The sequence below is a fragment of the Caretta caretta genome, chromosome 4 (assembly GCF_965140235.1).
Source record: "Caretta caretta isolate rCarCar2 chromosome 4, rCarCar1.hap1, whole genome shotgun sequence".
Classification (NCBI taxonomy): domain Eukaryota; kingdom Metazoa; phylum Chordata; order Testudines; family Cheloniidae; genus Caretta; species Caretta caretta.
The window spans coordinates 38,493,618-38,505,805 of NC_134209.1; the positions used below are offsets into that span (position 1 = coordinate 38,493,618).

Consider the following 12,188-nt stretch of genomic DNA (forward strand, 5'->3'; position numbering starts at 1 on the left):
AGACATAACCTTTAAAAAAACAAACAAACAAACAAACAAACAAACAAACAAACAAACAAACAAACAAACAAACAAAAAAGCCCTCCAAGATGAGCATTTGCCTTCAGATAGCTAGTTAAATTGTTCATTCAGCCAAAAAACCTCCATTTTTAAAAGTGACAGTCTAACACTAAAATATAAACTCATTGACAATAATAAACAGAATTGATTGACTACTACTGAGGACTGTACAATTTCCCACTTCTGTATCCATTGTCCCAGCAAAAATAGCACTACTGTACATCCTGATGTCTTAAACAAATGTAAAAAACAAAAGTGAAAAATATTGTGATAAGTTAAAATACTTACATACTGTACATGGGCTACTGATCAACAAATACTGTATTCTTTAGCCGCCGTATACTGTTGCCATAGGGAATTTCAATATTGTTCAAAAATAGGCATGACTCTTCATAAAAGTTGTTATATAGTACAGCAGCACTGTTAAGTGCCTCATTTGATAAAATCTTAGCTTGGCTTCTGTGTGTGGCCTCGGGAAAAACAGATCGTGATGGGCTCATTACGATTCACAGACACAGCTGTATTCACCCATACAACCTGCACGGAACTTTTGTTTCAATATACCTTGTCCTCAAGGCCTCATAAAACCATTATAGTTAAAATACCACTATCAAGTCAAAGTTTATTTTCTTGCATGATGGGTCCTCTGGACCCTGAGGAGTGGGCTGACTGGCCAAGGCTTCCGGTACCCTTGTTTCAGAGGCAGCCGACTGGGAAGTTGCAGACTGTGCACCCTGGGCCTGGTGGTATGCCCATGGGGTCCAGAATGACCACTGGGTGGGCCCCTGCCCATGTGGCGGCCATGGTCCTGCCCCCATATCAGGGCAGTTACAGTCTGACTGGTGGTGGTCCCGATCCGAAGGCCGCGACCCCGTCTCTGAACCCGAGGAATGAGATTGGGACCACGAGGGCCAGGGTGGTGCCAAGTGGATCTGTGCCGACGAGAAGGAGAGCAGTGCTGCGAGGCTGGGGAGCGGTGCCGGGACCTGGATCAGTTCCAGGACCTAGATCGGTACTGTGGCTGGGAGCTGCGCCAAGATGGTGAATGGTGCCAGAACCAGCGTCAGGTCCGGGACCTGCTCCACGAAGGCGAGTGGAGCAGGGCTGTGATCGGGAGCGCTGATGTGATCCGGAAAGGTGCCTGTGAGTACGACCGGCACTGCGATGGGGAGCGGTGCCAGGACTCTGAGCAGTACCAGGATCTCAAACTGTGCTGAGGTTTGCCCAACGGAGCTGATGGTGCCAACGGATGGATCAGTGCCAGCTTGCCTCAAGACAGTGCTGTCCACTGAGCTACTGCAGGTTTGGTGTGGAGTGGATGAGGTCCCTCGCAGCCGCAAACATGTCCAGGGTGGACAGTAGCTGAACTTTCACCACGCTGAGGACCGGGAGTCCAACCGCACTGGACTCAAAGGCTCCCCCAGTGGGGCTGAAGTCAACGGTGCTGCGTCCGCGACCTTCGCTCCTGGGCGCTCCTCCGCAGGACGCACCACAGAGATCGGCTCCAGGGGCCCGGGTCTCTGCTCAGGAGAGCCACCCTTCTCCGGCTTCCGGTGTCACTTTGGTGCTGGGTCGATGACGCCAGCTTTGGTGCCGGGGAGCGGCGGTGCCACGGGTCTTGGCCAGAGTCCACCACCGCCGCCGCGACTCTGTGCACTGAAGAACTCAGTGCTGGGTCCTCCAGTGCCGAAGGAGGCTGGGGACTAAGTGCTGCCTCCATAATGAGCTGCTTCAGGCGAAAATCCCGCTCCTCCTGAATCCGAAGACGAAATTCGTGGCAGATCCTGCACTTCTTGGCTTGGTGAGCCTCCCCCAGATGTTTCAGACAAGAGTCATGGGGGTCGCCCATTGGCATGGGCTTGGAGCAGGATTTGCAGGGCTTAAATCCTGAGGATTTGGGCATGAAAGCCCCAAAGACAGCCAGCTAGGGTGGAGGGTAAACCCCCCCCACAACCCAATTGCCACTAACTACAACAAAACAAAGAAACTACCATCAAAAATCAGAACTACTATCTAAATGAAGCTAGGGACATGTGGAGAACTTGCTGAGCAAGATGCCACAGTTCCATCACGGGCGGTAAGAAGGAACTGAGGGGGTGCCGGGTCAGCAGGGTCATATGTTGAGCGCCATGGAGGTGCCACTCCAGGGGGCTCCACAGCCGACCTGACGGATACTGCTAGGAGAAAAACTTTCCGATGGCTGTGCATGCAGTGCATGCACACCTAACTGAAATCGATACGAGCAATCACTTGAAGAAGAACACCGTATACTAGAGACAGCATGCACCTCGCAATCTTAATTCTGCCCCAGTACGAATGCAAACCTTCCAACTCACCCTTTCTCAATACCACAGTGCTCCATCACATTCACGCATTAGAAAGATAAAAATATATCTGATCATTACTTCCAGTTTGCTGGCCAATCTCTTTAGTTTCCTCAGAATCTTACTGTATTCATCTACAAGTGGCAAACAACAAACCACACATACGCCCACACCTGGATATAAAACAGTAAGTCAAAACTATGTGCAAATTTCTGACTTTATTACAGTAAAAGCTGTTATCTGGCACTTTACCAACTAGAAAGCTCTATAAACTGGCATTTCTGATCTTCATTGGGTTTACAGTCCAGTTGGCGCGGGGCCGGCAGGCTCCCTACCTGGCTCCGCATGGCTCCCTATAAACGGTAATATGTCCTTGCTGCTCCTAGGTGGAGGAATGGCCACAGGGTGCTCAGTGCGCTGCCCCCACCCCAAGCGCTGGCTCCACGGCTCCCATTGGCCGGGAACCGCGGCCAATTGGAGCCGTGGGGGCAGCGCCTGCGGGCGGAGGCAAGGCGCAGAGCCACCTAACCACACCTCCGCCTAGGAGCAGCAGAGACATGTCGCTGCTTGTGGGAAACCGCCCTAAGCGAGCGCTGCCCGGATCCAGCACTCTAAAACCTCTCCCGCGCCCCGACTCTCTGCCCGAGCATCCTCCCACATGCAAACTCCCTCCCAGAGCCATGCCCCACACCCCCTCCTGTTCTCCAAACCCCAGCCCTGATCCCCCTCCTGCACCCAAACTCCCTCCCTCTTAGTTAACCAGAATTTTTGACTTACCGGCACCCTCCAATCCCCCAACATGCCAGATAACAAATCTTTTACTGTAGTTTGTAATGTGTAAGCCAGAGGTGCCTGAAAAACATCATGTGATTCAAAATCTGAAGTTTTAAGGGCAATTTCTAACTCATTACAGCTCAGAAGCAAATCAGAATTTTCTGAAGCTCCTCAAATAAATCGATTCTCTTTACTTAGAGATTACGTGCTGTAAATCTGGGCAAAGACTAGGCTTGTAATTGAGAAAGTGTCTTCAGTCAACATGATCTGCTCTCAGAGAAAAATGGCATATGCCTCCTCGGGTCCCAATCTCCTCTGATGTGGACCAGACATTCCCTCATTCAGTCTTGGTACACGCAGTTTCTGTCCCTTGAGCGGACATGCTGGTAAGTCACTCGTTGCAGTTCTGCAGGAAGCCTTTCCTAAGTCTTCTCTCACCTCTGATGAAATTGATCAGTCAGAATCACTATATTATTAAAGGATGGATCTGCTGCAAATCAAGCTACAATTTACAAAGAATATCCCAAACCATAAAATTCAGAATCATGGCATTTTCTTTCCCTGGACTGAGCCAGCAGCAGATTGCAGTCAAGACTGAGGTGCACAAGCAATGCAGTGTGAAAAAGTTTCTATAGCACACTTGGAATGCCTTAACCAGTCATCTCAATCTCAGGAAAAAGAGTTTTTTTCCCTTGCAAGAAATTCTGACAAAAATTCATTAGAAGGATATTTAGGGTCAGCCTTAAATTCACTAAAAGCAACACATTAAAGAGGATGACTCTCTGTCATATTGAGCAGATCTTAATCCATTGTTAATTTGACATTAGCTCACTTGGCCCAAATAGGGAGAGGAACTGAGCACCTGAATGTCAACAGCAGTTGTAGATAATCAGAATTTGCAGCAGTAGTTGCACATAAGGGTTCTTTATCAGAAAGGGTAATCTTATCTAATATATGGTCTGTCATACCTAGGAATCATGGAACAAATAAAATGACTCATTTCTGAGACTGATACGATAGAGGGACATTCCTCTGTTCATCCCCTGACATTTGGGGATTTAAAATTCAGATGCTAAGTTCTATTTTTATCATTGTTCTTGTGTGTCAAATGCTTGCCATAGTGACAAAAGCCTATACTGCCAACCCCCATATTCCTAATACAAACACTTTAAGAAACACAATTACAGGCAAATCCGAAATGCTGGTCCAACCTACTTTACTACTATGGACCTGCTAAGGGCAACTACTGTTATACGCTCTATCAGAAATCTCTCCCCCACAAATAACACTTTTCTTTCCCCTGCACTGTTGATGCTGCAATACTGCCTTACGCTGTCTTTACTGCACTTGCAATTCCTAAGTCTCTTGTGCTGATCTATGTTGCTAGGACTCAAAATATATTTGCTTAAGCACAGTTCCTACATGCTTTACTTTCTGCATAGATAGATACTGGTAGCAAGGCTTTGATGTTGCTGGTATTGTACCTTTAATAATTTTTTTGCACGTTAACATGCATTTGTATTATGCCAAAATATGCTAAATCTAGCTTCTAGCAGTGAACCAATTTCTTCCCTCACAAAGACTAAAGCATTTGCATAATAGCTTTTTAAAGTGCTTAGAAGTTTTATACAATAACCTATTAAAATCATGCTAGTTCTGAAGTCTCTTTTTTCTTTTGCACATTTTATACCAAATACTTTCTTTGTCTGTGGGCAAGGACTGAAAATCCCATCTGTCCCCTTAGGAAAGCTAAACACCTTCTAATGGGTTTAATAGGTTGGGACCATGGAAATGGTAGTTTATAATGAAACTATCCTCATTAACATGGTAAGGAAAAAGTAGTTATGGAAGTCTTTATAGTCCCCATATTTTCTTTCACCTACCAAAGCATACTAGTTTTATTCCAACTGGAGTAGCAGAAAGTGAAGCTATCCTGATGTGTATATTGGATTTAGCAGTAGGAGTTATTGGAATGCTCTGATTTAGAACAGCTTTTTTTCTGCAACTCATTAGGGAAACTTACAGTCACTGTAAGTGCTGTAGTGACTGTTGTAGTAACTTAATGTAAGCTGCATCCACTTGTATTTAGGTTGTGTTGAGTCTTCACAGGGTGGCTAGTATATTATTTAAGCAGCAGACTTTGTTTATTTATATATATTTCCCTCTCTTTGCACTACATGTAAAAATGATTAACAAAACAAAACATGAAATAGGATGCTCAGATACTATGGGCTCTATTAGAACCTAGATTATATTATGACAGAGTTTGCCATATTACTCCCATTAATCTTACAAAGTAACAAAGGGCCAGACGGCCTATTTTAAAAAGTAGCAGATGGCTTCGAAAATCTCAACCATAAGATTTTACAAAATGCTTCCTTCGGTTATTAGAATTGTTAGCAATTTAATTCTCCAAATAAAGTTTTACTTAACAACCAACACTCAAAATCCAAATGTATCCAAGGATATACAAGACAGAAACATAAAAGTATGTAGCTATCAGAATGTATATATATATAATGTGTGTGTGTGTATATATATATATATATATATACACACACACACACCTGATTGGTATTCATCTCATTAAATTTACATGGTGCAACGAAGTAAACAAGCATGAACTAATAAAAGGACAAAGTCAACGCAAAGAATCAAAAATGGGAAACTGCATAAAACGTTTGAGTAAAGAGATAATGCTACTACTGTGCATCAACAGAAGGAAGAGAGCTCTCTTACCTTTGTTATTGTACACATCTAGATAATTTGGTGCTGAAAAAATTGTAATTAGTGAAGGGAAGCCTGTTGTTTGGCTTTTCCTGTACATACGATACCTAAAGGAAATGACAGGTTATATTAGTAATAGTATTATTAATCATTTGTTCAGTGCTCTAAGCGTACAACATGTCACTGACTTATCTCAGGCCAAGAAAAGCAACAGGTCACTCCCAATGGTTTTACCATGTGAAGTTACAAGCAACAACAGAAATAAATTATGTTTAAAGCTATGCATGAAGGATTTGCTATAGATTTAGAACTTGCCTACAGTTGGGATTACCATGATTTCAAGCAGAGGTAAACTCAAATGGCGCAAATTGTGACTTTCCATGTTGTTTGTACCAGTGCAGCTACACTAGTTGCTGGTTCCTAACGATTGAAACCCAAGCATGCAAAGTGTGGTAGGAAAGAAAATACTAACGAGGAGCACTAGACATTCCTGGTGAAATCTTGGGCTCCCTAAAGTCATTGGGAGTTTTGCCAATGACTTCAAGGGGATCAGGTTTTCGCCCTTCATCTATTGATGGAGGGTTCTTCTCAAAATAAATTTGCAAAGGGATTAAAAAATACTCAGAGAGATAGAATAGGTAAACTAATTCAGATGTCTTGGAGCACCATGGGACACAGGCATTACTATAGTAACCTCCCCCCAACAGAGTTTTATGCTTCAAAATCAGTATTAATAAAGTATAAAGCACATTCATGAAATTACAAACTATATCATTTGACAACCATGCAAAGCAGTATCACCCAGAAATATACTTTCCTCTATGGAAAGAAAGCTTAGCTTCACAATGGAATGTCAAATCTTGTCCAGTCCATGGACTAGCATGCTAATGCCTATACATTTTCATTACTCATCCCTGCTGGCTTATGCAGACCAAAGGCATATTGTCCCAGCAGAGCAATATTTAATCAATCAGTAACGGAATGGGACACCTGCAGAATTTGGAAGCAAACCAACAAAATGGAATTTTCCCCATAGCAAGGCAGAAGTAATACCCAATACAGCACACTAGTTCTCTAATAATTTCTAATAATTGGCAATTATCCACAAAAGTAAGGAAAAGTATCACACCGATTCATTGTAATAGCTTTTCGGAATTTCAGTGTGCGTATTGCACTATGCTTTACAATAGCTTAGCTCTCTCACTCCTACAGGCTTGTGGAGAGGTGGGGGTGGGAGCAGTCAGGGCCATGGGCTCACCCCACTCCCAGCCACCTTGGGACGAATGATGAGAGTGGGCTGTGTGTAACAGGGTGTGAGAAGGCTTCTCGTGCTATTCTCCCCACCCTGTGTACCAGTATAGGTGAAATCCAAAAGGTTGCTCTGTGGTATATATTGGAAACAAATACTTTTCCTAATCAAAATGACACCATTTCCTCTTCGGTGCTGTGATTTTATCTGATAAAATATGATCATGTAGAATAGATCATTGTTGCTACCACTGTTATGTAAGTGCAACAAATCTTGTACAAAGTGTGTCAAGTAAGGTGTCTATAGAAAGGATATGATTTGCTGGTTATGATTATGCTATTTGTATGCATGTATCATTTTTGTATCTGAAGTTATGAGTATTGGCTCTATAGCTGTATTTCAAATATTTGCTTCTGGGTAGCACTCACAAGCCAGCACATTGTGAAGGAACTATTCAAGTTGAATGGCACATTGAAGAACACTTAACTCACCATGGAAGACGCCCATCTACAATTAATGGACTTTCCTGCTATGACTAAGTGAAATCATGCATGGACATGTGACTCCAAACACCATCTTGTCACCTGTAATTTTCCACAGTCAGAACAATGGGTTTCCCTTCACTGGAGAGAAGCTATAAAAGGCCCTGGAAACATCGCCATGTTGTCTCTTTCCTGCTCAAACCTCTTGACTATGAGCTTATACTCATAGGAGCATTCTAACCAAGGGACTGAGGACCTTCCAATGGTTTGGAAGCAATCAGAGTCTTAACAAGCCAGCAGTTTATTCCATCACTGCTACAAGCCTGATCCGAGAACTGTGCATTTATTGTAATCATTTGATTCCTTCAACCAATTTTAACTTTCACCTTTCTTTCTTTTTATAAAAAAAAACCTTTAGATTTTAGATACTAAAGGATTGCCAACAGCATGGTTATTGGGTAAGATCTGAGTTATTGACCTGGGTATGTGGCTGGTCCTTTGGGATCAGAAGAACTCTTTTGTTTAATGAAATTGGTTTTAAAGAACCACTCATCTTTAAGTCTAGTGTCTGGGTGTTGAATCCAGGACTGGAATGCCTAAGGGGACTGCTTTTCCGACTTCTTGTTAGCCAGGGTGGTGAAACAGAAGTTTACTTTTGTTGCTGGTTTGGTAAATCTTATGGGAGAATAACCACCAGTTTTGGAGTGTGTTGGACCTATTTCTCAGCAGTTTGTCCTGAATTTGGTATTCTCAGTTGTGACCTACAGTGACATGGTGATAGGTGCACATTGAAGTTTTAAGAAACCCATGCTGGAGTCTGAAGCTTCTCTGTCAGTCTGGACTTCCAGGACATAGAGTCTCCCAATGTCATGACACATCTCTTTGTCCACTGTGATGTTTAGGGGTCTGTGACAGTGTAAGGTAGTAGTATTTAGTGACAGATGAGGCCTCAGGGTTTTTTTCCCCGTTAGTCACGACTCAGAAGAAAGGTATATAAGGCCAGCTATGTCTGAACTGTTCTCAGGCAGGTCAGAGGAGGTGGTTTAGGGAATTAGCAGCAACAGTGAGATTTTTTTTGCCACGACTTTAATTAAAGAACATCGCCCCTAAGTCAACAACACTAAAAATATAAAATAAGGGGTTTTGGGGACTTTACCATTTTAATTTGGAAGACTGCTAAAATGGATTATTTTACTTGCTGATTCAGGGAAACTCTTTCCTTATAAAAGCCAATGGGTATGAATAATGTTTATTTATCAAGCAAGAGCCCCCCTCCCCCTCCACACACTTACCCAGCATCTTGAGCTTCGTGGGCTCTGAGTATAGATAACAAGTTATTGTGCTGGAGGAATTCACATACAGCCGGGTAACTGTTGGAGGAAAAGAAAAGCTCCTGTTATGGAATTATCAGAAGCAGTGCATTCATCTGACATTCAGAAATACTGTATTTGATCAAGCGTGATCAAACATGCATCATTCACGGAATCAACTTCTGCTCTGAAGACAGGTTTTTTCACTTTCACATTGGAAACAGCACCAGAAGCTGTACTTTTTACATAATTGGGTGGAGGCATAGCATAGAAAAGCTGCAGTTCATTACATAATAACAGCTACCTGTCAGAAAGAAAATAATTTCTTTTATATTCTGAGCTTCAAAGCGCCCAGAGGAGGATAAATGTAACACAAGGATGGGATGCAACAGAAAACTTGCCCACACAGTACAGTATATATTGGTTGGTTAGGGAGAGCATATATGATGGTGGTGTACAAAGGAGATATAGAGGCAGAAGGAAGAAAGTGAACCTATACCCAAATTGAATTGTTTCTCAGTTTTATCTCACCAATAAACAAGACTTCAATTACTTCTCCTCTTGGTATCTTCAAAATTGAATTCTAAAAATGTGTTAGTCAAACATATTTCACATGACCTCTCTACTGAGTTGGGTGTTTTCTATTGCATTGGTGAAAACACAGTCATTAAAACAAAACAATGAGTTTTACTACAATTTTATTTTCACATTTTTCACTTCCCATTGATAATGTTGCCTTAGAAGATGAAAGAGGACTCAGCTCTATATTTCTTTATATATAAAATTATCAGTCCTCTGAAAACAAGTTATAGCAGCTACTTCATTTGTAGAGGCACTGAGGGTTTTATTAAAAGCACAGACACAATAGAAGTACATAGACTGTACATTTTTACAAGATTTAAAAAGCTAACTTTTACCATGACACTTTTTTAATTCAAACCCTATTACATCTAAATATAGAAACCCTGGATACAGTCCTGTATTACGGAAGCCTCGTCAGAACTCCACTGTGAAAGCTGAGGCTATGGCTTCACGAGACTTCGGCCAGCTCTTAGTGTGGCTGCAGATTATATCAGCAGAGCCAGTCTAGCTTATTCCACCACCCCAAAGGAAAAAAAAAAAACAATTCCTGTGAAGAGCACATTTTCACTGGTATAAATGAGCCTATATCAGTCAGGGATCACACTTCTTTATGCCCTGACTGACAGCTATGCCAGCAGAAGTCTGTAGGATGGACATAGCATTTTATGTATGAAGAATACAGTGTATGCTCCTCAAACTTCCAGAACTTAACTCTTTGAATTTTAAAGGGAATTTGCAAGGACATCTGTGAATTAGTTTATGAATTAAAATGAATTTAAAATGGTCCCTTTAAGGTAAGTATATAGAATTGAGATTCATTATCCTCTATACTCTTTTACAGATCAAGATAGCCCTAACATATACATTACACACTGTCCACACACAATTTCTCTTTTAAGTAAACAGTTTTGACTTTCAACAGGTTGGAATTCCCTTGCCCCATTTTCTGGTCATTGGTGGCTCGTCACAGCTATCAGTCTTCTCCAGTTTTAGATGATTGTGTTCTCTATAGCTTTCACAGCAAAAAGCAAGAAACCTCCTCCAATGACATCACAGCCTCAATATGGAAGAATAGGAGGCCCTCTAGCAGCAAATACCCACCACCTACCCTCATCCCCAACCACACCATCAGCGAAACAAGATTATTTCCTTGGCATAGGAAATTTGAGAGTCAGAACAGGGTGGATCAGGACTAAAGAAATTGCAAATCTGACAACTCTGGCCATGTTTACAATAGGGGATTATATTGGCATAGTTATGGTGCTGTAGCTATAACCCCATAGTGTAGTCACAGCCTACACAATGGAAAGGGTTTATCCATCTCTGTAGGAAAACAACTTTCCCGAGCAATCGTAGCTAGGTCAAAGGAAGCATTTTTCCTTCAACCTAGCTGCATCTACACTAGAGGTTAGTTCAGCATAGCTATGCTACTCAGAGGTGTGGATATTTTGAATTCCTGGGTGCTGTAGCTATGTCATCCTAAATTTTAAGTGTGGACCAGGTCTTTTACCACCCCATATAAAACCTATAAGGGACCCTGAATAGACTCTTCATTCAGGTGCAGATTACAGAATCTCTGGTTTTCCTCTCAGTCTGCTCATTTACAGTCTGGCAGTCTACTTCCCCTAACAGACTAATTTCCCACCCAGGTAAGCAAGACGATCTTGGACTTAATTGGTTTGGCTTCATGATCTTTTCTCATAGACCTGCCAGGGCAGGCAGGCCATGTATTTCTTTTGCTCTGACACACTGTTGCGTATGGGCCCCACTACAACCCTATGGGTCCTGCATCCCAGCTAATGAACTAATACCTTAAGTGGGAAAACAATTTTAAAGCTACATTACTATAAACTTACTAAAAATGATATTCATTGTTATGTGTATAAAATTATGATTGAAAAAATCAATAAACCAACCAACCCTTTAATGCCAAGGATCAGTCTGACACATACAGGCTAATATTTGTAACATACTCTGGGGCAAGAAATTTACCTGAATATTCTAAAAGTCAGAAATAGAGAAACTAAGTTGTTCAGGAGATTTGTAAAGAGAGATAAGCCTTAATTCTGCAACTTGATCCACGTGGGCAGAACCCTGTGCTCCACTGACCTCAGTGGAACTCCTTAAAGGCAGAAGAGTCAGTCCTTGCAGAGGCTGTTGCAGAATTAGAGACTTTCATTTGTATGTGATCAGCACAAACACCACAAAGGTCAGTAACAGCAGAAAGCACTGCTTTGTGGCCCAATGGAAACAACTCCAAGAGCCCTACTGTAGTTTCTGGTACTGAGTGGTCCAATGAAAACCATTTACACATGCTGACATCCTCAATGAGCATTTCAGGCAGAGACCAATTTATTCTCAGCAAGCAATGTCTCCAAAATCAGGAGCGAGACAAATTGGCAGGGTAGTGAGAAGATGCTTGTACCAATCCTATCTTGTGCTGTACTAATTATGAGGAAAAAGAGACTACATTGGATTTAAGGGCTGTTAAGCCATAACTTGTCTGAAACACTAATTTGACACTTTAATTTTAAATACAAAAAAAGTGCCAGTAACTACTGCTTATACTTTAACTGGATACGTTTTAATAATTAAAGGAGCTGGGTTAATAAAAGTACATGTTTTTCTGCTGGTGCAATTTTAACAAATAAATGATGTTCATTTCCATTTTCTAATTATA

The 12,188-nt window shown here is 42.0% G+C and overlaps 1 protein-coding gene across 3 annotated transcripts in view; it reads right to left on the bottom strand.

Moving 5' to 3' along the window:
• PPP3CA (protein phosphatase 3 catalytic subunit alpha) overlaps positions 1 to 12,188 on the bottom strand; it is a 324,623-nt gene that overhangs the window by 39,586 nt on the left and 272,849 nt on the right. For all 3 annotated transcript variants that reach the window (XM_048847006.2, XM_048847004.2, XM_048847003.2), the window contains 2 exons: positions 8,909 to 8,986; positions 5,898 to 5,992 (listed from right to left, as the gene is read on the bottom strand). In XM_048847006.2, the coding sequence (XP_048702963.1) occupies positions 5,898 to 5,992; positions 8,909 to 8,986 (173 nt within the window). The remainder of the gene's footprint in view (positions 1 to 5,897; positions 5,993 to 8,908; positions 8,987 to 12,188) is intronic.